We start from the raw sequence: 27,178 nt of genomic DNA on the forward strand, positions 1-27,178 counted from the left end.
TCATAAAGGAAGTCTTAAAAACATCATCTCCATCACTAGATAGCAAAATCTGGGGGGATTTAAACACAGGTATTTGTATCATCTTTGTATTCAAGAAAACAATGCTTCCAATGCCACAGGCGTGTCTCCGTGGAGTCGGTGATCACTACGCTCACGTCCATTTTCTGTGTGGAGCATCTGAAAGCACATGGTAGGCGGGGTCTGGGAGAATAAATGAGGGGGGCGGGTGACTGCCTTTACTGACAGACATGCTATATGCCATGCAGCAATTTCTTCAAAAAAATATTCTCTGAATCTGGTGTCAAAAGGATTCATTTAAGAAACAGCAAACCACCCCTACAGATGAAATTCCTTAGAGATTTACTTCTACTTAGCTCTTCAAGATGTTCCAACTGGTCCTCACTGAAGCCATACTGTTAGCTCTGGTTACTTACTGCTCCTACAGAATGCATAATTGAGCAGCAGATTTTTTTCAAATCTGACAACAATTAGCGATGAGTTTTAGGAAAAAATTGAGGTGTGATTATTGTTAAAAATGGTTTTCTTCCAAATTATTAAATGAAATGCCAGTTATGTAGGGTTTCTTCCCACTTCTCTCCCAGGGTCATAACAAAACCACAACTTGCCCTAACTGGTTTGGCTCAGTGGATAGAGCGTCGGCCTGCGGATTCAAGGCTCCCAGGTTCGATTCTGGTCAAGGGCATGTACCTTGGTTGCGGGCACATACCCGGTGGGGAGTGTGCAGGAGGCAGCTGATCGATGTTTCTCTCTCATTGATGTTTCTAACTCTCTTCCTCTCCCTTCCTCTCTGTAAAAAATCAATAAAATATATTTTAAAAAAACACAAAAAAAACCCACAACTGTCTCAATCAGTGAGACCCAGACACCACAGAGAATCAGCAAGGCCTGCCTGTCGAGCTCCACTCTCCAGTGGCCCACGTCACACTGTCATACGGTCGAAACAGCATCTGCTTATCTTGGTGTGGCTCATGTCAAATCAAAGGCCCTCAGATGTCAGAAACGGAAGCACGCCTGCTCCAACCCTTTTTTTCCCCACACAAATGCCTTTAGCCCACATAAAAAACTGATGAGCCAAAGAGGCCTCCAGGGCTACAGGGTAGATATCCAAGTAGAGTTTTAAGAGTAACCATCTTTACTCTTAAACTGTTTCAACCTCACTCCTCATGCCATTTCTGTCCCATTTATAATTCTCAAATGATAAGTGTGGTCTCCAATGCTCTCATCTCGATGATCTGTGTCAGAGAACTCAATTTGCATTTATCAGTTTTGTCCTTTGGCATCCTGACATTATGCTATCAAGCTGACCATTTCTGTAAGGAAGGATAAAATGGGGGAAATCATGTTTTAATGGATGTCTGGATCTATTTCCCTTTGTCAAGGATATCCAAAATATAGTAAGAACAAAGTTGAAATGATCTCTGTCTACATCTTGGCTTTGAGCAAAAAAGAAGAATATGACTATGTTTCAAATATAATTGAAAAATCCCTGGCCTTCAAACATGAACCCTGTGAACAAAGCACCAGGAATGTCAGTGCTTTGACTCACACTTCTAGTGGACGGCAAAGCCCAAGCAGGGCCTGTCCTCAGGCGTCCTTCAGACGGCAGCTCTCACCTTCTGTGGCTTCGCTGCACTAACGCAGCCGACAGCAAAACCGAACACAACATACAAAACTGTTAGATGTCCACTGGGTTAAGCGAATAATGCAATTTGATATTATAAATTTCTATTTATAGTACACCAAGTTGAATCGCTCACACAACTTGTGGCTATACAATATTTTTACCATTTCTGTATGTAGACTCATAACTTCATACTCCATTACAATTTCTGAAATGTCACAAAACCAATACAAAAAAAAAAAAATAGTATTGTGATCCGCTAAATCTTGTCAAGGACTCAATGTAAACCTCATATTTCTAGGTGTCAAGAATTTTCCAACATGATCTTTTTGGTGAAAGGCATATTAAGTGGATTAAATTTATTATTAATTATAGTGTCATATAATTAACCTAATATTTCATTTTCAAGAAGGGGGAAACTTGGAGTTATGGAACTGTACCTCCTATTAATCTGACTTAACAAGAATCACTGGCGGAGGGAGAGAGGCTCACACACAGGCCGGCCCATTATTCCTGCTGGTGTGTCATGCATAGCACCTGTGGAAGAAAAGCGAGGTAGGAGGGCACTAGGGCGTGGAAGGAGGGGAGCTGGACGAGGAGGCTCTCGGGAGGAAGGAGTCACCATGTAGGAGGCTGGCGGATCAGAGAAGAGAATGGAGAGACACGCTGGACACCAGGAGGGCGTGAGGCACCTGAACAGACAAGTCAGGGGACAGACTAGCACCAGAAAGGGGAACAAAGGTATCAAAAGGTGAGGTGAAATGAGGACACACTAGGCAAGCACCTCAATTTTGCCGACTGTGGCTCAGCGGTAAAGAACTGCCTCTGAGATTAGCAGGGCGGCAGTGGGGCTATTCTTAGCTATCAGTGTTGGCTGAAGCTGCCGGCTCCTTCCCCCAAACCATGTCAGGTGTGCCTCCAACTGCATTTTTCCAGGTGAAATCTCCTTGCAAGTCACACAGGGACCCTAAAACCAGCCATTCTAAAAGGAGCTCCAGTGTTCTAGCCCTCGGCACGACTGAGAAAACAAGCTCGCACACATCCCTGGCCTCGCGGGGACCCTGAGGCTCAGGGCAGCAGCAGGCACAGAGTGGGAGCGACCACAAAGCAGCGGCCCGGACCTGATCCAGGCCTGTATCCACGGGCTCGTTTCCTAAAGAACGCCTATGCCTGACTCGTTGTCACTAGCCAGCCTCTGGTGCTACTGAAACGTGCCTAAAAGAAGCCCTGGCCTCGAGCACGCTGCGAGCAGAGGGTGTGCTGGGAGAACATCGGCTACTGAACACCAACGTGAGGGCCAACATGGTCTTTCAAAGGCCCCCCAAAGACAGGAAGCATCTGTGATTTCACTCTGTGGCTTCTGCGTCAGTATCAACACCTTTGAATGACACTTTCTTACCTGAGAACATACCTGAGAGGCAGGTATTAAAACCAGTGCTGCAGGGCCTGCCCTGCTTCCCTGGGGGCAGGAGCCCACTCTGGTCATGAAGGGACGGGCCTTCTGAAGGGCCATGTGAGGACTGACAGGCCTTGGGGTGGCGGCGGGGCCCCTGCGCCCCAGGAGGGCCCCGAGGTGTACCTGCACCTCCAGAGGGGTGACCCGGAAAGGAAGGCACACTGTGGACAGTTGGCCTCGGCTAGGCAGGGCCGTGGGTTTTCTCATAGACATGTGACAAAGCGCGTTCCCAGGCCCACTTCGAGTCATGCTGGAGGGGTTGTGGGCACCATGCTGCAGTGTGATTGCCTGGGCCATATGTCTTCGGATCAGGCCCCTTTCCATGTGATGGTTAATACAACAGGATGAGAGAAACCACAGGTACAAAAAGCTACAGGGGACCAAGGGACCACTCATGTCCCTTAAGCACTGGAAAAAGACAGCTTTAGCAAAAACACATGCACTAAGAGGAGTGGGGACCATAGAACATCAAAGCCCCTCAGCTGTGGTACCCAGTCCACAAGCAGGAAAACTCTCCGGAGAGCTGGGGCCAGACAGTACTATCTGCAGCAGACAGCACTCCCGGGTCTGAATTGAGATACATTTCCAAAGGGGGACCTACAATGATATGGTCCAGCCACCTGTTTAGTTAAAGTCTGCACCTCCCACCCTCCGGGGTTCGTCGAGAACAGGATCGAGGTGCACAGGTACACTTTAGCAACTGCTTGGTTCCTCATGGGACTGACACCCAACAGCCCCCTTTGGGGTCCAGGGCATGCAGTTCTGACCTCCTGCTCCACCCGCTGGTCACTGTCTGGGCTCAGAGCTGTGCTCCTGGCCTTTGATGGATGGCAAGCTTTCAATCAGTTATCGGTTCCTATAAGAAACTGCCCTGAGGGACTTTGTTCCCTCCACACTGAAGTGGAGACCTACAGGACATGGTATTCTGGCATCCTGGGAGCACGTTCTGCTGCTGCATGTTGGGAGAGAAGGGCACCCACTTGCATTTCATGACATGCTTTTTAAACTAAGAGCAGATATATGAAGAGCAAAAGCATTTCATTGAAGTAAATACAATAAATGCAGAGAAATCTGTTAATTACCGAAATAATTAATACTCCTCACCCAAATCTGTACCATGAAACGTACTTTGTGTGCAGGGCGTGTGTGCCTGCCCACCCCAGGATGAACTGGGCACTGCAAACGCCACACCTTCCACTAGCCTGGGACCAAGCCTCACCGCCAGGGTTTTCAACGCAGAGAGCGAGCAAGATGGTCAAAAAAGCCAGCCAGGCCGACAATCAAAAAACCAAAGAGGCAAAGCATCAGAATTACACCCCTTTCAGGGTTTGATTATGCTACTCTGAAGTCAAAGCACTTGCATTTTAATAAAAACAAGAACACAGGAGACTGTGTAGCTGCATATTCCTTAGAAATAGGTTGGGAGTATCGATTCCAGCATCCCTCTTAGAGGAGAGCAGGAACCGCCCACAGGTAATGCTGAACAGAGGCTCATCTTCCGTGATTTCCACACTGTGACCCACACTCCATGCACTTGTCCTGCGGTGCGCTGGAGCCCACCCCCGCTCCTGACGTGATGTCAGTCTGGTTCGCTGGGAGAGGCTCTGCTCCTGTCACACCGAGGGTCACACACAGTCAAAGGTGAAAGGAGGGCAGGCGCATCTGGTTTTATTGACTTCACAGGTGTGTTTTTTACAAACTGAAGGTATGACCCTCCACCAACAAAAAGATGATGACTCACTTTATTGCGACGCTCTGGAACCAAACCTGAGGTGTGCCTGTAATCCACAGGCTCTCGTCGCCCAAGCCTACCACAGAGTCAGGACATCAAATCGCAGTCTGCACGACCAAGTGCCCTCCAGGACACGGGGTGGGTTTCAAGGGGATTTGGTGAAGGTACACACGTCCCAGGAAAGCCAGAGCTACAGCTGCAGTTAAATGCTGAAATCCAGCACTCGTCACTCAAGTTACTTTTTCTAAAAGGCACAGAACAGATGTTTCCAAAAAGGCAGAATTTCAAAATCACTGAATTCAATTAGCTTTAAAAAATTAAAAGTAGCTCAAATAAACCACCTTGAAGTCACAAAGTATAAGTCACAAATATAAAACACACTCCTCTTCTTTGTTTTTAAAATTGACTTTAGAGAGAGAAAGGGAAGGGAAATAGGGAGGGAGCGAAGGATGGGGGAGGGGGATGAGGGAGGGAGAGAGAGAGAGAGAGAGAGGGAGAGAGAGAGGGAGAGAGAGAGAGAAACACTGATGTGAGAGAAAAACATAAATCGGTTGCCTCCAGTCCATGCCCTGATGGGGGAACCCACAACCTGGGTATGTGCCTTGACTAGGAATCGAACGGCACCTTATGGTGCACAGGTGATGCTCCAACCAAGTGAGCCACACTGGCCAGGGCTCCCTTTCTTCTCAATAATTGTTTTCTCTAAGACTCAGAGGACAAACACTGTAATATTAAGAGGAAGTCGTTCTCTGGATGACTAGATTATCAGTAGTTTTCACTTTTCCTCTTTATACCTTCCTCTATTTTCTGAATTTTCTCTAGTAGACAGTATCACTTTTATAATGAGAAAAAAATGCTAATTTTCTTGGCTCGTTGGGGGCAAAATATGCTGAACTGAGATAAAAATACAGGAAAGGTGCCACCCAGGAAAGTAAAGCTTGGTTCCTCTGTGCAGAAACTGGGACCACACCGGGCTGCAGCAGTCGGTTCCCACTCCACCTGGAGTTCAACAATCTGTCCAACGATCGAACTGGAGTCCCCGGGGGGGGGGGGGGGCACTGGCCAGCCCGCTGGGCACGCTGCAGCCGGTGCCACCCTGCGTGCCACTCAGATTTCACCAGGAGACTCTCAAAGGCATATGTCAAGGCCTCGTGGAACCTCAAGTTTTCATATCAGCAGGGGATGTGGTCGTTACAAATGAGAGCAAACTAAATGCACTCCAGCCTCCTGCCCGAGTCCTTTCCTCAGGAGCTTCTGCAATACGGCTGCCTTAATGTCCTCCTCCTCACTGTGCCGCTGGTGAGCTGCCGGAAGAGGCACTTATAGCACTGAAATGTCTAAAATATCAGCAACAAATTGGAAGAGCAGGAGAACACTCACTGTTGGAAAATCTACCACCTTTAGTCAGTGCTAAATCTGTGAGGAGCTGGTAAAGTGCCAGCTCTCAAACCCCGGATGAAGGGGTGACTGGCATGCACCAGGTGGCCTGGCGCGATGAATGGATGGCAGGGAGGGAGAGCCCAGGAGGGGGAGATGCAGCACCAACATGTGAGGGCTCCAACTCACTTCACCTGCCGAGAAAACACAGGCTCTGCCAGAAGCACACAGACAAGGGCGAAGACCTGGGAAACTGAGCCTCGTAAGGTGATTTCACATCTGCGTCTCGTTAACGCCCATAGGGAACTTGGTAATGTCAGCAAGAGGCCGGCTTGATTCGCCATTCTCCTCTCTGCCCTATACCGCTCAGCCACACCTCTTCTCAGAAACACGAGGCTGGTCTCTTGACCCCGGTTTTCCCCGGAGAGGGTGCACTGTAACCAGAGGATTCTGCGCTGCATCAGGCAGCGAGTTCAGAAGGCTGAGTCCTAGGAATACCACCCCACAGAGCCCATTAGAGAATCAATTCACTGAAAATGAGCACCGATCAATGACAGACAGCTCCCATTCCCAACAATGACCTGGCAGCTTTGCTCCCTGCAACCTCTGAGAGCTGTTACTGCCTCCCATCACCCCGCCACTTCCCTCCACATTCACAAGAGTTTAGTATCTCAGCAACATGGACAAGAAGCCTGTCGTAACCTGGAGCTGATGGCTCTCATGGCATCGAAAATTATGGCTCACTTTTAAAACTGTCTTGAAATGAAATTCTTAGATACCCTAACTCACATAACACAAACAATGGGAGGGGGTCCCCAACACAACATCCCCTCTCTCGCCTCAAGGTGGACTAGGAGGAAGGTGGTAGAGTGCCCTGGGATGGACTCAGTGTTTACAGGCCTGAGCGCCCTATGAGACAAGGAGAGGCAGGACCCCTGTGAACACAGCTGCTGGCACAAACTGCAGCAGGTGTGTGTACCCTGTAGTCAGACCCAAAAGCTTCCCCACTGACGACAAGACTTTCTGAAAGGGCAAACAACTCTTGGGAAAATTCAACAAAGTACAATCTTCCCAGATTTACCAGGCAGTAGCGTTCCTAGAAAGTTCAGTAAATATTAAAACTGTGCACATAAAAGTTAGGTTCTAAGCTCAAATATTTTTCACTTGTAACTCTGCAGCAGGCATCCAGCTAAGGGAGGTGGCACAGTCCTGGCCATGCTGGCAGTGATGTGTGGGCAGGCCTGGCGTTCCTGGGCGCAGCCCACTGGAGGCCAGAGCACCCCCAAGTCACTCCATGACGGTGATTCTGCCCCATGAGAACCAGTTCTTTACACCAAACTGCCCCCTCAGAACAAAGTGCCAATGGAGGCCAGAATAACTCATGCAAATGGTGTTGCTTAGAGATTGTCTAGTCAGACACCAGGCCATAGGAAAATCTTCGCCACTACGTCCCCCGCAGACTGTCACTTGGGTGCCCCTCTCACCCTTCCCTTTGGGTGGGTTGTGTGCCCCCTGGAGAGTGTCATTTTTACCTGGTCACTGCTGAAACCAACTCTGGACAAGCACACACTCGAAAGACCAGGGGGCCTTCAGTGAGTGCTCATCCCCGGAGGGGTCACCTCACCCACAAAGAAAAGGCTATTTTCACAGACTGCTTGGTTATGACTGGTATTACGACTTACTTAGAAAAATAAGTTTATTTGATAAACTCATTGCCAAAATAAAACACACCTGCAAATCCTAGAATAAACAAAACTAAGGAACAACTTTGGTCATTTGGTCCCTGCCATGCCCAATGCTGTGACGACCCTTCCTCGGGCAGCCTTCCTCGGGCCCGTGGGAGAGCCCTGGGCGCATGTCTAATAAAGAGCCCTTAAACAGAACCTGTACCAATTTAATTATGTAAAGACCATAGAACATGGTTCTACAGACATGTGTGTCTACTCTATATTAAAACAATGTGCATAATCAGAAATATAAACTTACAACCTTTGGTTTGAATAACAGGGAAACTAAAAAAAAAAAAAAAAAAGTCCAAAAAATAAAATAAAATTCCTTTTCAAACTAATTTAATGTTTAGACAATTGACATTTCTCTCCCACATACACACCTTCCATACTTTACATCAAGTTCACAAGAAAAAACAGCACGTTGCTAAACTAGTGAACGCACGTCTGCGGTAGAATCTAGAGATGAGACAGGAGAGTGCCAAGGACTACGCCTTTAGTTAGTGTGTGTTAACAATGCTTGAAAATTTGCAAAAACCTTAAAGTGGTTCCTAGCTTTGTTTATAAAAACATCAAGAGTCAAAGGTTAAGATTATTCCTTAAATATGGCCTGTGGTAAGGATGTGGAGAACTGGAAGCCTCCCACAGCACTGGTGGGAATGTGATATGGGGGAGCCATTCTGGAAAACAATCTGGCAGCTCCTTAAAAAGTGAAATGCAAATTGACTGTATGACTCCCAGGTGCCTACCCAAGAGAAATACAAAAACTGTGGGTCTTTATAGCAGCACTATCCATTCTGGCCCCAAACTGGAAGCCACCCAGATGCCCACCAACAGGTGAACAGAGAGACAACATGTGGTATATCCACGCACTGGAACACTATTCAGGAATAAAAGGAACAGGCTGCTGATGCTAAGTGGAAGGAGGCAATCACAGAGGCCACATATATGATTCCTGTATGAAATGCCCAGAAAAGGCAACTCTATAGAAACAGAAAGTGGATTGCTGTTGCCTGGGGCTGGGGAGGAGAGGAGTGACTGCTATTGGGCAGCAGGGATCTCAGTGGGATGATGCAGACGTTCTGAACCGGACTGTGATAAATGCACAACATGGAAAATTTACTCAAAACTAGGGAATTACATACACTTTTTTAGGGTATGTGAATTACAACTCCAAACTGTTACACACACACACACACACACACACACACACACACACACACACAGCCTGCAGCTGAATCCCTGGGCAGCTACAAAGTGTAACATCTGCGTTTTGGTCGTCCCTCTCACTTTCTTGACTTCAGAGTGGAAAAGATGACATCAGGCTATTAACATTATGAGAATGCAGAATTTTGCTATTCAATTTCCTCTTAAAGATAATAAAGGAGCGTGGGGGGAGGAAGGCGCTCAGGGGGTGCAAATAAATTTGCTTTTTCCTCATTACAGAGTTCAAACCGGGTCACGGCCCTATTAGCCGGTAACCATGAGAAGCTGACTTATTACTGCCTGCTGCCAGCGGGCCGGCTGGGGCCTGGGAATGTGGAGCCCCCCGCCCCATGAACACAGGACCTTTGTGATGGCAAACCCAGGCTGGCACAAGCCCAAGCATGATAATGGCGTTCCGAACAACCAGGAAATGAAAAACTCAGGAAATTCTAATACAAGCCACTTACCTCCCAAACCTCAAGGTTAGGTTTTGTTAAAATCAATATCAACAGCATAATTTTGCATAATGAAAAACCACGATCGGGTAAACAGGCACAACGTGTATGATGCCCTAAGATGATCTATCTCGCCTTCCCCTCCAGTCATCACAGGAATCAACTTTCACCAAGCACCTATTAAGTACACACACTCAGTGCGACAGGACCTGAGAGCAAACATGGCCGCTTGCTTTGCAGACTCATGACACACCCCTTCTGGGCAAGAAGAGGGACTAGACGGTGGTCGGCACGGCTGCTACCGAGACAGACCGGGCTCTGGGGCCACGTCTGAATGCTGTGAGTTGACAGTATTCATGGAAGGCTAAGGGGCGGGACAGCAAGCATAGGGAATAGCCCTGCTGGGAAACAGCACGTGGAAGAAATGAGAGCAAGGACAGGCCAGTCTCCATAGTTTCCTGACTATCCCCAGCCTGGACACCAATACTGCCTGCCCCTACTCACAGGAAGTCCCAGCTGGAAGCCCCGGCCCATGTGCCACATCTAGAAGACAAGCATTTTAGGATTACTTTATACGTCCCTGTACAAAGTTTCTGAACAGGAAAAAAATTATAGTAACTATGTAAGTGGTAAGAGGGGCCAATCTGATAGAAACTGTATTTAATTACTTGTAGTTGAAGTTGGTAGGACAAAAATTTATCTTATGAGAAATGAAATGCTGTGGAAAAGAGTCGAAGGCAGGAAAACAGAAATGCTATATTTATCTCCTCCTCTCCCCCCGCCTCCCTTGAGTATTTTCTCTATTTTGAGATGGCAGTAATAAGACTGTTCTCCCTACCAACGTTCTCCCCCACTCAGGACATACTGTCAGACAAGCAGGCCCACGGGCATGGTGAGCCCCATGCCCAGGCCCCGAGGACAGAACAGCATGCCAGGGCAGGCGGCACTCACACAGTGTCAGGCTAATACACAGGGTCAACCACCGCACTTGGCCAGTCCCTCCCTGCTCATGTAGACGCAGGGAACCTCCTAGGAGGAAACGGAGGTGTTCCAGCAGCCTCCTCCGGCCTGTCCCTGACTTACGTGAGCCTGCTGCTGAACTGCTGGTCTTTGTCAACAGTGGTAAGAATATTCCAGAACGCCAAGGACAAATGACATCGATCAGCAATGTTTTCTCATGACTCATTCCCCTAGGTCCCATCCTTTTATCAGTCCTTCATCTCTACTTAAAATAAATTTCACAGGGGAAAAGTTGGAATCAGGTGGGTAAAAGTGGCAATCCACATTTGACATGAAAATTAATGTACATAAAAAAATCTTTCCCCATAAAATATTCAAGCATACTCAATATCCAATTGAGAGGGCATGTGGAGCTTCAGTCCTTACAATCAGGAAGCCAAAGACAATCCACTGGGTTTTGTCCAATGACCCTTTTAACTACTTGAAAATGATGTCTGATTATCAAATAATGTTATGGCTTATCTATAAAAACTTCTTTCTAAAAAATATCGATCCTGATTTATAGAAGCAAGGACATTATGTGAAGCCTTTTAAAATCATGCTTAACACATTACTCATACTTGGAGACAAACACTGGGCCCCTTTCTTCTGTGTCTAAGTGGGTTTCTATTAGTAAATCAGTGCCTGGGGAACATTACTGTTCCATGCCAGTTCTATAAGAATGGTAGTTATTGTAAACTCAGACCTCCATAGTTGCTGGGGTGAGTGCCTCAGCCCTCGTTTCTGAAAGCTGCTTGTAGCTCTACAGTGCTCAGGACACCAGCAAGCACTGCATTGCTGGATGGCCAGACCTTCTGCAAACTGAGCTCACTTTAATTAAGCCCTGAACCCAAATCAATAAAATAACTCTGATGACTTCAACTAAAACTCTCTTTGGAGGAGCCTAGTGGAAACTTTCAACAGAACCTGAAGTGGTATTTGCCTGGGACAGAGTGGCCCACGCAGCAGATTCCTGTGTCAGCCTTGGAGACAGGTGCACCCCTAGGAGTGGCTGGGGCCTGCCAGAGAAGTGATGGGGCTGCCTCCCTCGTCTTATCACTGGGGACACTTAAACTGGCCCATGGAAGCCACACACCTCTTGGTCTATCCTATTGGTTCTCAAGGCTTCTTTGGTTCTTATAATATACCACAGATGACAAAGGACTTTAAACCCTGAAAACAGTACTGGAAAAGCCCACCATCAATAACAGCAATAACTACTGTTATTAATATTACTAACAATGTGAGTAATGATCCAGTGGCAGCTTCTGCTAAATGCTTTACAGAAACTATTTTACAGATGAGGAAACCAAGGCTTACATAGGCTTGTGGTCTGAGGTACAAAAGCTAGTAAGGTGTGAAGACAGGATTTCAGTCTATCCGTCTGACTATCGACTCCATGTCCTGAAGGACTCGAGGGAAAGAAATGTACTTTACATGTTTCCAATTTAATTCTAAGAGCACAGTTGACCCACAGGCACCAGCTGAGGCCATTCCAAAATTCTATGGAGAGGGACATGAATGGAAACCACACATTTTGGGAAAAGGATAAAAAAAAATTAGTATCCATCCCCAAGAGATTAACATTTCCTTGCTAAGAAAACTAGAGTTGGAAAACTACTGGAAAGGTAAATGGTCTTGACAGAGGAATACCCTCTAACTGAGCTCTTGTTACAATAGCTACTTTATTTTAATTATTTACTATAATGAACAGTCTTAAAAAATAAGTAAGTATTGCCCTGGCTGGGTGGCTTAGTTAGTTTGATGTACATTATCCTGTACATCAAAAGGTTGTAGGTTCGATTCCTGGTCAGAGCATATACTTAGGTTGCATGATCAATCCCCAGTTGGGGCACATATCGGAGGCAACCAATCAATGTTTCTCTCACATCGATATATCCCTCTCCCTCGCTCTCTCTCCACCCCCCTTTCCTTTCTCTCTAAAATCAATAAAAACATATCCCCAGGTAAGGATTTAAAAATAGTAATAATAAAGTCTTTCCAAATATGCTCGTAAGTTTTTCACAGGAAAAGGTTCCACCAAGAAGACCACAGCGATGCTTCTCTGCACGTCATCCTCCCGTGAACGATGCCCTCACCCTCCAGGTGCTGGGAGGCCATCCTGAAGAGCAGAACTCGGTAAGGAAGATCATATGTATTTATGACATGCGCCCTCTCTTCTCTCAACAGTGCATGGTCCCAAAACAGGCCTGATACCAAAAATTAAAAACTGAGGAATTACGAATATACGTTTGGAATCTACAACAATCACTTGTGATTATTTTGCTCTCTTTCGCTTCTCCTGTTTAAGAATTTGAACACCAGAGAAAGTAGCAACAAGTCAGAGTTCCTCTCTTCTATCATCTTGAACTCCATCAGGATTATAGCAGTTCCCAAAAAAGTGATTATGAAGTTCAGCAAAACTAAACAAAAAACATATTACTTGCCTTCTGTTGTAGAGCTTGGTTTGCCCCACCTACACTTTTCCACTGAGCCTCTCCCCAGGATGGCTCCTGATGACCATGACTTTGCATTTTGAACAGGGCGGCTCTCTGAGCATGAGTCAGAGTCAGAGGCCAGCAGTGTCAGCTCTGAAATAGCGCCTACTTCCCTCCAAGATGGGAGCCAATGGGCCTGGGCCCAAACCTCCCCTGCTTAGAGGTCAAAGGCCCATGAAAGATACAGAGTGTGAGTGTGTGAGTGTGTGTGTGTGTGTGTGATTGCACGCATGCCCGAGCTGCATGCACATGAGCACATCAGTAAGCCTTTGCTGGAAGACAGTTTAGCATTACTTCTCGTCTGGTGCTCTATGGTTGGGCAATGCTACTGTTGACCACATTACTGACTCCATCTCTAATAAGACTCAAAATATGCAGGAGTAGCATCGCAGGGGTATCATCTGGGCCTTCTCTCCAACACCTTTCACTTTGCTGGGAGGGTGCCTTCTACAAGTCTGAACAGCTCACTACCTACCTTATTTGTTTACCTGCCCATTTTGGGCACTATTCTGCCAGCTGTGTTGCAGAGAAAACACAAGCAGCTTTTTTCCTGAACAAAATACTGCATCCCTACTCGCTCGGCCCTGCCAACAGTACAGAGCGCTCTGGAAAACTAGCCTTTCCTAATCCAAGTTCAGCATTACTTTTATCCATACTGTTTTCTGGGATGAAGGAGGTACAATGTGGCCTGCAGAAAGACAGCCAAGTCAGAGAGGCTGTAGCCAAACTTCACATAACTCTAAATCTGCAACATATCAAGGTATAAATAACATACTGTTACTGCATTTTAAAATAAAATGCCTAGTGATCTAGTCACATTCATGTTTGACTTAACGCACTCTGACCGGGTTTCTGGGCCACAAGGAAGGGCCCTGTAGGGGCACTGAGTCTCCTAGACCAGCGGTCGCTAGCCTTTCGGACCTCAGTGGACCACCGGTTGGCGACCGCTGTCCTAGACCATCTTTCCCTACTTCCCTGTGTCTGTGTCCCACAAAAGAACAAGGACCAGCTTGACACGGTTCTCCTCACCAGGAACCAAAGGCTGCTCCTCCTCCACACCTTATTTTGAGGAGCTGCCCCAGCAGACAGCAGAAAAGAGCAAAAATGGGACGCACCATTTCCAGTCCCAGGCCAGCCTTCCAGCATGTGACCTAAAACCTCTCAGGGTTGCCCTGGCCACTGTGGCTCAATTGGTTGGAGTGTTGTCTGATACATCAAAAGGTTGTGGGTCATGGCGTGTACAGGAGGCAAGCTATCGATTAAAGTTTCTTTCTCACACTGATGTTTCTCTCTCTCCCTTCTTCTCTCTAAAATCAATAAACACATCCTTGGGTGAGGATTAAAACAAAACACCTCTCAGGGCCCCCATGTTCTCACATGCATATAAAGTAGGAGCTAGAATTAGAAAAGCTATAAGGCCTTCTCCACGTCTGACAACTCATGTCCTGAACATTGCATTCTGAATAGGCTCCCAAAAGGCACTGAAGTAAAACTTGAGTTGTTCAACTTTCCACGTGACAGCCCCGCTCCGTTCCCGCTGTGGCCAGGCACACTCAGTACACAGGGCTTCTCACAGCTTCGCAGCACTGTCCCCGGCACACTCCTCCTGACTCTGACTTATGACTTCTCCAGTTATTTTACACAGCTCCTCGCTGCTAGTGATTTTATTTTCTGAAGTTACCTCAACTTTTAGTTCTTCCCGAGGTCCCGTGCACCGGCACGGCTCCAAGATGAGATGTCCACCTTGGAAGCCAGGCCTGAGCCCCCCAAGCCTGTGCACTGCAGCTGAGGGGCAGAGGTCACCCCTCCAGGACAGGCGCACACCTCTGCAGAAACAACTGGGTCTCATCAGAGGAAACTCCAGAGAGGATAAGAAGGGAGTGTGCTACAAAGATCAAAAGAAAGCCACACCCAACAAGGCTGAGGCACAGAGGACCCTGAGTCACAGGGAGCCGGGAGACTGAACAAAAGCAGGTTGTTGCAACTCTGACGCATGAGGACTGTGGGCTCAGTGACTCATTTGGGAATGTTAGGTGAGGGATTTAGATTTTCCACTTACTGGGCCACTGCCTTCTGACCTGTGAAATGGAGGACAAAAGCATATTAGGGTACCTGAACACTTCCAGATCCTGGCAAGAAATAAAACCATTCCATACAAAAGGCATGATTCAACACCCATGAGAATGGCTAAAATAAAGTCTGACAATACCAAGTGCTGATGATGAGGCAGAGAAACTGGGAACCTTAAACACTGCTGGTAGGAATGTAAATGGTGCAGACACTTTGGAAAACAGTTCAGCAGTTTCTTAGAAAGTTAAATATACACCAACAATATGGCCAAGTCACGCCAGTCCTAGGCATCTACCCAAGAGAAATGGGTCTACACAAAGATAGCTGAGCCACTATTAATAGCCAAAAACTACAAAAAACAATCCAAACATCTGTCAACTAATAAATGGATAAACAAAATATACACCACACAATGTAATAACTATATGATAAAAAGGAACACATTACTGATACATGCAATATGGATGAACCTCAAACAGCTATAATAAATGAAAAAAAGCAGATCTGCCCTGGCCTGGTGGCTCACCAAAAACCTTTTGGGTTCGATTCCAAGTCGGGGCATGTATGGGAGGTAACTGATCGATGTTTCTCTCTCAGATCAATGTTTTTCTCTCACTTTATTCCTTCCTCTCTCTCTAAAATCAATTTAAAAACAACACATATCCTGGAGTGAGGATTAAAAGAAAAGATCCAAAAGCTAAAGTTCTACATGATTCCATTTATATGAAATTCCTAGAAAAGGCAAAACTATAAAGACAGAAAGCAGATTCGTAGTTGTTTAGGGTGAGGGACAGGGATAGACGTGACACCAACTGGACACGAGGGAGCTTTCTGATGATGAAAATGTTCTCAGACTGGATTGTGGTGATAGCTCACAACTGGGTGTGTTTCTTAAACCTCAACCAACTGTATGTGAGTGAATTTCATGGCATGTAAAATGTATATTACACAGAACTCAATGAAGTTGCTAAGAGAGAGAATCAGGAACACTCAGCACCCTTTACCCGTGATAAATAACTGCTAAAGGCGGATCTTCAACAGTGAAAACTAAGGCTTGGGTGTGACAGCTGAGAAAAGATCAGAAACCAGATTGCATATGAACATAATCCACAGTATGTTCTGTCTTCCTTTGGACTGTGTCCTGCTGGTTCTCTTTACTATCTCATGCCCTCCTTGACATCATGAGTTTCTTTCCATGGACACCAAATGAAAATTGCCACTCAAAATTAAAAGCATGAGCTTTATGACTTTCAGTTATAAATGACGCCACATAAAATAACTACCGTTGCCTGTTCTATGAAAATGCCAGAAAACTAAAAACATATATTCTAAGACCATTTTTTTTTCATTTTACATGGTTTCCCTGGCATTAATTATTATAAATCAGTTTATTTTCCTGCTTTCATATATATAAAATCTGAATCTTCACAGATGTAAGATTTAGGACTTAATGCTCTGAAAAACCAACATTTCTTGACTTATAGAAAGATACATAGAATGTTAAATGATTTGGATAGACATTGGTACCATTTTTGTAACCCACCTGACAAGTCGATTTGCCCTCATCATCAGAGAGATACAAGGGGTATATACCTATTTTTTTAAGTACCTTCATTAAAAAATATATTTTTATTGATTTCAGAAAGGAAGGGAGAGGGAGAGAGAGATAGAAACATCAATGATGAGAAAGAACCACTGATCGGCTGCCTCCTGCATGCCCCCTACTGGGGATCGAGCCCGCTACCCAGGCATGTGCCCTTGACAGGAATCAAACCCGAGACCCTTCAGGCTGCAGGCCGATGCTCTATCCACTGAGCCAAACCAGCTAGCGCAGTACTTTTTTTTTTTTAAGATGTCGTGCTGTATCTGTGGAGCTGAAAATGTGGGATGCTTTTTTTTTTTTTTTTAATATATGTTTATTGATTCCAGAGAGGAAGAGAGAGGGAGAGAGAGAGAAACATCAATGATGACAGAGAATCATTGATCGGCTGCCTCCTGCACACCCCCTACTGGGGATCGAGCCCACAACCTGGGCATTGAGCCCGCAACCTGGGCATGTGCACTGACCAGGAATTAAACTGTGACCTCCTGGTTCAAAGGTTGATGCTCAACCACTGAGCCACGCCAGCTGGGCTGTGGGATGCTTTTTAGAATGACAGAACACAACATCAAAACATCACAAGGGAGAGCAGCTCTGGGAAGTCACCACGCTTAATCCTGTAATATTGTCATCTTGCCTTGAAACCAAAAGTTTACAGTGAAGAAAAAAAGAAAGCCACCAAAACTTAATGGGAATGAAAGAAAAAATAAGGGAGTGAAATAGATTGGAAACTCTATGCCCCCAAGTTCAGAGGGAGCCTAAAAATTTGCTGCAGCATTAGTTTCATATTAGTGAGGCAGAGAGAAATTCTAATTTCACAGTTTCAGTATGTTCTCAAGAAGTCAATCTGAATTTTACAAACAGAAGTCATGGCACCCTCATTCTACCAAGTAACAAAAGTTGAATGAACAGAAACAGCATTCGTCCTGGATCAGCCTGGACAAGGCTGTGGACAGTGTTGACAGTGTGAGCGGGGGCCTTTCCTCACAGAGACACACCTGCTGTACTTCTGCACAGGTCTGGTTCCATTCTGTCTTCTACTCCTCATAGTTTTTTACTTCTCAATTGTAAACTCTTTGAGGACCATTTTCCATTCATCTTTGCTCCACACTGAAGGTTCTGTATGTTGTGAATATGCAAGGAAGTTAGTAAATACTTTGTTTAAATAAATATGGAATTTAATAAAGAATGCGTTATATACAGAATTAGAGGCAGTATTAAATTTCTGGCCTTGGCTTTCCAAATTATCATGATTCATAAGTGTCAGCAGAATTTCTATGATGGGTTCCAGCTTCACTTGCAAAACATGGACGGATTTATTTTTAAAAATCACAGATTCAAATAAAGACACTAGCACTATTTATATATCTATCAATCAACCCCCTATCTGTGCTTACAAATCAGGTAAAAGCATTAAAATGGACTCAGTTGATTCAATTACCCAATTTCCCACCATAACTTCCAGCCTGCATATTTAAAGGGTTGCTTTATCAAAACAAGGCCCAGGCATGGAAACTCTAGTCCAGGGTAGCCTCAGGTGATAGGCATCATATACCCATGACCGTAGTCTGCGCTGCCCTGGTTTAGATTTATCCATCACATGTGCTTTGTGAATGATCTGTGATGTGTTGTGTGTTTTATCTTCATGGCCAGAAATGACGTCTCCTGCTTCTCTGGTATTTTCCAGCGGCTTTTTACATGGACTTTGTATACAACAAACCCAAGAAAACATGTTGGCTGATTAGACTGACTTGGGTTCCCAGCTCTCCTCATTATTTGAAAAATAAGAGTCCTTACCTTTTTCCTGTGTATTATTTCTATGTACATATAAACTATGATCATGTAACTAACATATGATGGGAAACTAACATACGATGGGCAAGAGAGTGAGGAGAATGGAAGAGAGATGGAGTTCTGTGGATGAGACGCTTTGCAAGCACCACTGCTTTTGGCCAGCAGTTCCTACGAGGGTGCAGGCAGCCTGTTCACCGCATGGAGCCAGGGTACAGATTTATTTATTATTTATTGCCAGGGTATGGATTTCTCACAAATATAAAGCCAGCTCAAGTCTGACGGCCCATAAACTTTAAAGTTCCTAACAACAAGAAAACAAAATACATTTAAAACAGTTTGGAAGTTATCATTATTCTCATTATATAAATAAGGAAAATAAAGCTCAGAAGTCAAGTGATAACTAGGAAAACTGACCTACAATGAGACCTATTAGAGAAAAAAAAATTGGAATTTAAGGAAAAAGATCTGGGCATCCAGAAGAAAAGAGCAGGTCGCTGTGAGAGAAATAAATGAGACCGGCATCAGACTTTACTCAAGATAATGGATGAACATATTTAAGATTCTTAAAAAAGAAACTATGAGCCAAGGATTTTGTCTCGTTGAACTGACCTCCCCTATGAAGAGCACACACCTGTGAAACGCAAGCTTAGGAAGCAGCCGCCCGAGCTGCTCCGGAGACTCCCCTCCGGAACCAGCGTCACACCACAGTGAAGAGCAACAAAGGGTGGACGACGAGCATTAAATATAGGTTTACTTGCAGAATTAAAACTGATTTCATAAAAGATTCAGTATAGCACACAGTGTCTACATGCTCTGACATTGCAAATGTAGTGCAGCTAACACACAAAATCGGGGAAGGGGAATAGGAGGAATACAAGAGAAACACAAAAAACTTGCTTGTTGTGTTAAAAGTGTTTATCTGGAAGTAAAAAGACAATATTTCAAGTCACATAATACAAGTTAAAGAGGTAAAGGGCAATGGAAGGTTAATATCTAATTTCATTATTTCTCACAGCAAGAAACCAAAACACAGAGAGGGGGGGAAGTGCACAAGAGAGCAAAACTACGTTATGTCAAAATAACCATTGGAACAAAAATACCAGCCTTCCTAAAAAACTAAAAAACGCTGAAGAAAAAAAAAAAGATAGCATGAAACTATAGGAAAGAATCAAGGCCAAACATTAATTTTGTAATTAATGTAAACTGGCTGAACTGGGCTATTAAACAACAGGATCTTCAGATGAAAGCAAAAGTCAAGTGGAAACTCGAGGAGCACACAGTGCACGCGGAGGCTCCCTGGCTGACAGCTCTCTTCACAGAAGCAGGGAAAGCGGGCCCACAGCAAAGCCAGGAAAGCTGCCCCCTGTGCTTTCAGGAAAGCCCGTCATGAAAGAACGACATAGCACAGTAAAAACCTGAACATCAAAATCTTTCAATGCAGTAGCCAAGTATGACTTTATAAGATAAATGTCATTTTGGGGATTCACTCATCTAATTCATTCAACAAATATTTATCAAGGCCGCAGGGGATCAGGTCCTTTCCAAGGACGGGTGACCCCAGGCCTGAGTGTCCCTGTTCCTGTGTGCAGAGACCTGGAACATCAGTGAAAAACATGTTGCTGGACTTAAAAACAGTGGTCGTGTTGGTCTCCTAAAACAGAAGATTAATGGAAACCATGACAGGCCCGACAGTACCCCCACACCAGTAGGTGCTAGTAAAACAATGCATCTTATTAGTGCCATAGGACACCAGGCACAAAACCGCAGCTCATTAAAATGCCCAAGATGAGAATGTTTGCCAAGTAAAGCCTTTTGTCATAGGGACGTAACTAATGCTTCCTACAAAAGTAACTAAAAAGTCACAAATTTTTTCTCTGCCTGCCTCCCTTTTCCATCCAAATCCATGCTTTATATTAAAATGCCTTTCATCTTCCATGGCATGGAAGAGTTGATGGCTGCTGGCATCAAATCTGCTAAAATCAACAATAGTGTAATTACCTACACACTTTCAAGTGCTTTCAAAATACACTGCCGGTTGGGATTTTCCTAATTTAGAAATGTGTGCTTTATGCTGGTGGTCTAGGGCTGAGCCTGGGTGAAAAAGAATTTTTACATCTTGCCTAAAGCATTCTTTTCTACAGCCATTACTTGATTTGCTTGCACCTCACCTACTTTCATAAAGCGTTTGGCTCAGTCTACAACACCTCATATCACACTACTGGTTTGTGACACGATTTTAATGAGCTGATACGTGGAAAGCTCTTAGCAGCACAGTGCTTGACACATGACAAGAGTCAGCTATTATTATATGAATAGTTCTCTTTAAAATATGTAAATAAGTGTGTGTGAGGGTAAGTGGATGACTATTCTTTCATTTTCCCCGTTATGCAAGTTGAAAATGGGAAGGAATTTTTAGTACATTCAGATTTCTCAGAATATTTTTTTAACTGCAGATTCTTAAAAAAAACACACAAGTAAATCAACAGAACAGATGAAAATTTAATGGTATAAAATAATACAGATCAGACTTCCTTCCTGAGGCTACCAAAAACACATTTTGTCAGCAATTCTCCCTTGGTCCAGCTTTAAAAAAAGGGCAGAGAAAAAAAAAGCCAAGATCTTGTGAAACCAGATCCAACTTGAGACCTCAGTATGGAGTTTAATAAATTATGTATCTGTTAGGGATTTACAAGGGAAAAAAACGGAGAATCACTCACAAGATCAAGTTCCAAATATTCCAATAAAATAACAAACTGCATATTAACAACTCTATAATTACTCCTTTTGTTTGGTTTCTTTGCAATTATTTTTAATAAATTACTCTGCCTCCCCCATCACTCAAGTAAGTTGTCATCCGAAGGCACAATCAGTACAACACAGGACACAAAGCCACTCTCAGGCAGGGAGGGCTCCGGGGAGGGCGGCTGGTGCCTCAAGAGCTGTGACTCAGTAGAATCCATAAAGCTCTTGTATGGAGATCAAGTATCAATGAAGCTATTGTGAGATTACAGCTATATAAATGTAGGCTAGTTATGAATTCTCACAGGGCAAGAGCACTGTTGAGAAGAGGCCAGGGCACCAACGCCTGGGAAAGGCCGCCTGAGCTGGAAAAGAGGCTGTCCATGCCCACCATTCTGCTAACCACGGGGAGTTCCTTTGAAGTGAAGGGACCCTTGGTTCAGCACTCCCTAAAGTCATCCGTGCCACTGTGCCAAGCTTTGCAGCCTGTCTACTCAGGAGTCAAGCCTGACACGGTTGCCGTCTGCTATTATGGATTCAAGAAAAAGCCCGATAACTTGTATTAGTCTTAAATATTGTTTTCCAGAAATCATAAACCAAACATAAAACACACTTTTGCCACAAAAAACAAACAGTAGTAAAGCACTCAGTTAAAAAATTTGCACCTACTTTTATTATAGTAAGCATCTGAATATTAGAATTATAATAAAAGCATTCTCTTAGAATGTATAAAAAGTTTCTAGAAGCAATAAATGTGGTAAAATAGCATAAACCAAGTTGGGTTTTAAGTTTAATTTTTAAAATCTTCTATGAATTATTATTACTCATACTAAGATTATCACTGATTGCAGTTCAGAATCAAGTGTGTGAAAAGAACAAATGAAATAAAAGTTGAGTGACAAAGCTCCAGAATTTAGGAAGGATATTACCACAAAGAAACCAGTCTGGCATTTTTTTTTTCCTCAAAGACTCAGAAAATAGAATTTATCATTGGGCTCCAACTAAAATGGCCACTAAATACTATAAAGTCCACTCTTGCACAACCCTCTTTCTAGATGTTTATGTTTCATTTGATATATCAAGGAAAATGTCACCAAATTGTAAGCAATTTTCTGCTCAGGAGATCCTGGCAGAAAAGAATAATTAAGGTGACCTTAAAGGGTGCTCTCCTTGGGAACCACTTGCACCTAGCATTCTTTATGACTAATGTAGCAGAGGCCTGACTCCTTACCCTTGCCAAGATCACTCGCTTCCAAACACACACACACAAAGGACGCCTGTTAACAATAATGGACAACTTAATATTGTTCACTTTTCAATGTTTTAAGAGTATACCTATGACGGTTTCTGGCATCACCATAAATTCTTACTGATAATCAGAAATTAGTATTTTAAAGTTTATTTCCCATATATTATCAGAGATGCATAAAGTAGGAAGGGTGCTTCTTTTAAATCTGAAAATTGAAATTTTCTTCTTTTAAAGGAAGGAAATATATGCCATTCATATATTTTCCTCAAATATATAATTTCATAAAATATTATTCTAGTTATCCCTAATCCTTAGAATACTTATCAAAGAATTATTCAAAACTTTGTTATTTTACATGTATATATTTATTAAAAGAACATTAAATTATTCCTTAATCTTTTAATGTGATGGGTAATTTGTATTGTCTTTGACTCAGTTAAAGATACATCAGAAAAAAACATGTGGGTTCTGCTTCCAAAACTGATAGCCATTTAGTAAAATCTATTAACACTGTTTTTAAAGGCACACACTCTGGACTCCCTGCTGCAGTCCCACTGTCTCACCGGCCCTTGCAGAACAGGCTGACCCATTCATTCATCCTAATTGTTCTTTGTGCAGTTGTTCATGCTCCCCTTGCCTTTCTGTTACACAAACTTTTCAAACTAAATAAAAGGAACTCAAAATAATGGAAAAAGAATAATACCAGAATGTTAAGGAGAAAGTACCCAAAGACAGAAGCAAAACAGATGACTTTTGTCATTTAAAATGAAGAAAACAAAAAACAGTATAAAGGAATTCAGTTATACCCATGGAAAGCACCAAAATATGATAAAGTACAATGGAAATAAATGTCAAAGAAGATAGAAGATGGGTAAAGGAGTGATGTATCTTCAGAAAGATGAAAATCTGTGGGACAGCATCGAGATAGGGGAGTACAGGGCGTGGGGGAAAGTGGGAATGGCACACACAGTGAACAGACCAGGAAAGTCCAGAGTGTTTCAAATCGCTTCTCTGGGTGATACCTCTCATTCACCCAGTTTACTTTATTTCATTATTCGTTATTTTAACCCACAGCTGAGCACAGGGTAAGTTTATTTTGCTTCCCCTTCAGAGTTCACTGAAAAACTCAACTCGTACAGTATTTCAAGTTACATCAGGCTGTGCCTTCCACTTAGCAACTTTCTTTAAGAGGGAATACCAATATCTCCTGTAAGATTACAAGCCTCACACGTAATTGGCCACCCCCTGCCAGTTCCAGACCCTGGCCTTGCACCACTGCTGTTCTCCTTCCTCACGCAGGACAGAAGACTGCTTCCCACAAAGCAGTAAACATCGGAGGGAAAATGCTGTGACCCCAGCAGAGCTGAACACAGACTAGTTAACCAAGTTCACTCAGCTAAGCTGAATCCTGTGTGAGATCTGAAGATGCAGACAGAGATGGGGAGGCGGGGGGCACCGGGTAGACACAGGGCCAGGAAACAAAGCAGGCAAGTAAAGAAAACCGCTAGATCTAAAATGTACACCTACCCGAAATGACTCAAACCCAGGCTCTTACCTTACAGTAATATACAGCAAATACCACAGAAAAGATCATAGTTTTCATGTAGTAGCAAAATACAGTAGATGCATGAAAAAGGAGAAATTAACTAACCTACTTCACTTGTGGCATGGCAGAGATTTAAAAAAACTTACTAAACTCAACAGTAATTTTACCTAGATTCCCACTAATAACAGGTTCAAATCCTAGCAAAAGATTACCACATGACCGGGGTTTGAATACTCATTGCACACAGAATTCCATCTGTATTTTGGAATGGACACTGGGGCAATCGGGGGACACCTCGGCAGGACAGCTTCTGTGCCTTTTGGAACTTGGTCTGGTGCACTTGGTTGTGCTGATGGCACTGCCTTTCTTTCACCTTGCCCTTGAAAACACTGCATGCTTTGCCTCAGCAAGTTGCAAACCTTCTCCTGGGCATGGCAGAGGCAAACAGTGGGCAAGGGGCTCAGCTGCTGTATAGAGTCAGGAGGAAAGACTGGAGATACCTAAAAAATTATTTTCTGACACAACTTTGAAAGTTCCCCTTTTTGCCACTTCTATCTTCAACGCTAGTGAGCTTTAAGCTTTATTCCTTGAAAGGCAGTTCGGCACGTTGCCCCCAACCTACTTCATTTTCATATCCTCTGTAAGAGTGCTACCCACATTTTCTAAGAGGGATGTGTGCATTCTCCCCATACGCTCTAACACAGTATCTTCTCTCAAGGAGAATGCTCAGGGAAGAATTATTTTCTTGGGAGGAAAATTCCTGTCTCCCCCCACAGCCCTGGCTCATTCTCAGATCATGGGTGTCACAGACATGGTTACCTCGAGTTCAGATTTTGGTAATGACAGATAATGGCTTCCCCTTTTTTATGCATGTTACAATATGTGTTTGGGCAATCTTATTTTTGGTTTAAAAAATAATAACTAGGAAATATTGTTTTACTATACTAAGTAAGCCATAATTCTTTTTCCTCCTTTGGACATTTTATGATCTCCTTCATCAACTCACAAACATTTTTAAAAACATCTAGAATCTAGACCATGAAACATCTAGATTCTAGACCATGAAACATCTAGATTCTAGACCATGAAACATCTAGATTCTAACCATGAAAGTTAAACAAACACAACCTACCACAACATGCTGAGATATGATCAGAAAACTCAAGTCTGTTTAAATGACAACTTTTGCTATTACTGTTTCAATGAAGGGACATATATGGCACTTTTTTATTTAGAAAGGGAAAAGCTGGGGCATCACTTTTCACATGCTGAATGTCTAGCTACAGATGACTCTACTCCTTTCCCAGTTCTCCGAGAAGCCGCCCTTGGTATCCTTAAACGCACTCTGGAACTTCGGTATCACCTTCATTCTGATGTGCTTTGTGCACATTCTCGGACGCTGCAATGCCCATACTAAGGCAACACATCACAGAGGTTGGCAGCAATGCTATCAGCAAGAATTTGGCTTCAGAATCAGGAGTGATTCATCATACATTCTAGCAGCAGAAAAACAACACACCGCTATTTTAATCCCTTGGTGTTATCAAGAATCAAAAAACAGTACATCAAATAATTTTAAAAAGCAACAGAAGTCCTGTCTGCTGTAACATTATTCATTTTTGAGAATTTTCAATAAAAGTCACTTAAAAAACAACAGACTTACCTTATTTCACAATATTTATTACAATAACATGTCACGCTTTAACTTAATACAATTTTAGGAGAAAATAGGTAGTCAAACTTCTGCAAAGTAACACTGAAATTCTAAATTAAGAAAAATAAATGTCTTGTTTGCTTTACAAAAGTAATCCACTTTTTTCAGCTTCTCTTTCCATACCTGAAATTACTCCAACACCTAAACAAGGGAGCGTGCCACTGTATTTTGTCACAACCAAATAGAGAAAACCGACTCTGTGGGTGATTTACTCGGAAGATTCCCCCTTTTTTAGGGGTACCTGAACACTGCCATAAAAAAATACTACTGGTCCATATGGTACTAGAACCCACTTATGTTCCACTTGCTCTACTTGATGCTGAAACAAAACTCCATCTCACTCTTACTTCGCGAGAATATAGTATGTTGATAATCATTAGGATTGCCAGCCAATATTTTTACGGAACTATTCGTGTAAATTCAGTCTACTGTAAATTTAACTTAAACTAAAAAAAAAAAAAAAATGTTCTACTGTTGTGCCAAGTCCTCAGGTCAGACAGGTAGATTTATCAATAACCCCACTTAGTGCCCTCTTTAGGGGACCCCTACCTTTTCAAATACTTCTTCGGTCCCTCTTCGTTTCCGTTTTCGGGGTCTCCGGTTTACTCGATTCCATTTTGCGACCTGAAGTTCAAAAACCACAGAGCATTTGAGACAGGACCACAGGTCCCGAGCGCCGCCCTCCGCGTGAGAAATGCTCCACGGCTGGCCACGCAGCCTCCCAGGCTCACCTGGGGAGCCACCGGCGCGGCGCGGCGGGCCTCGGGGCGCGCGGGTGTGCGGCGCAACGAGGCCGTGACCTTCGCCCGGCCGCTTCCTCCACGCTCCCTCCCGTCTCGGGCCGGGGTTGCCACCCCCGTGCCGGTGCCCCCGAAACGGGGCCAGCTTACCCACCGGGGGCTCCGCGGAGGGGATGCGGAGCGGGACCCACCGACCCTGGAGGGAGGGGTGCAGGGACCGCGCCGCCCGCACTCACCTCTGCGTCCACTTGCCGCGCGAGCCCGCACTCCGCCCCGGCCTGGCGCTCCTTCTGCAGAGGCTGCGGGGGAAGGGGACAGTCAAGTTTACCCCGGGAGTCACCCCGGCCTCCTCCCTCCCGCGTGTCCACCACCTCGGCGCTGACCCCCGACCTCGCCCGCCGTACGTGAGAGTGGGAGCGGGGGCGTCGGAGCCCGCGCCCGGTCCGCCCGGCTGACAGAACCGGGAGCTCGGGGCCCGCAACACCTAAGGCGCAGAGCGGCCGCGAGCGGCGCGGGGCCGGAGCGGCGGCGCGGGCGGCAGGCGGGCACTGGGCGGGGCGGGGCCTGCCTTAAAGGTATAGGCGCCGCTCCCGCTCCCCGCAGGTCGCCCCCGCCCCCGCGGCGCGCCTGCGAT

The 27,178-nt window shown here is 44.6% G+C and overlaps 1 protein-coding gene across 5 annotated transcripts in view; it reads right to left on the reverse strand.

The window, feature by feature from the left end:
• The window catches only part of AOPEP (aminopeptidase O (putative)), a 356,743-nt gene that overhangs the window by 53,829 nt on the left and 275,736 nt on the right, over positions 1-27,178 (reverse strand). For 4 of the 5 annotated variants that reach the window (XM_080670042.1, XM_080670039.1, XM_080670043.1 and 1 more), the window contains exons 11-12: positions 26,781-26,843; positions 26,354-26,428 (exon numbers count right to left, since the gene is read on the reverse strand). In XM_080670042.1, coding sequence (XP_080526168.1) covers positions 26,354-26,428; positions 26,781-26,843 — 138 coding nt within the window. Of the gene's footprint in view, positions 1-23,543; positions 25,587-26,353; positions 26,429-26,780; positions 26,844-27,178 lie in introns of those variants that run through there. The other variant, XM_080670041.1, reaches the window with a different exon arrangement.

Source organism: Plecotus auritus, assembly GCF_963455305.1.
Source record: "Plecotus auritus genome assembly, chromosome: 5".
Taxonomy (NCBI): domain Eukaryota; kingdom Metazoa; phylum Chordata; class Mammalia; order Chiroptera; family Vespertilionidae; genus Plecotus; species Plecotus auritus.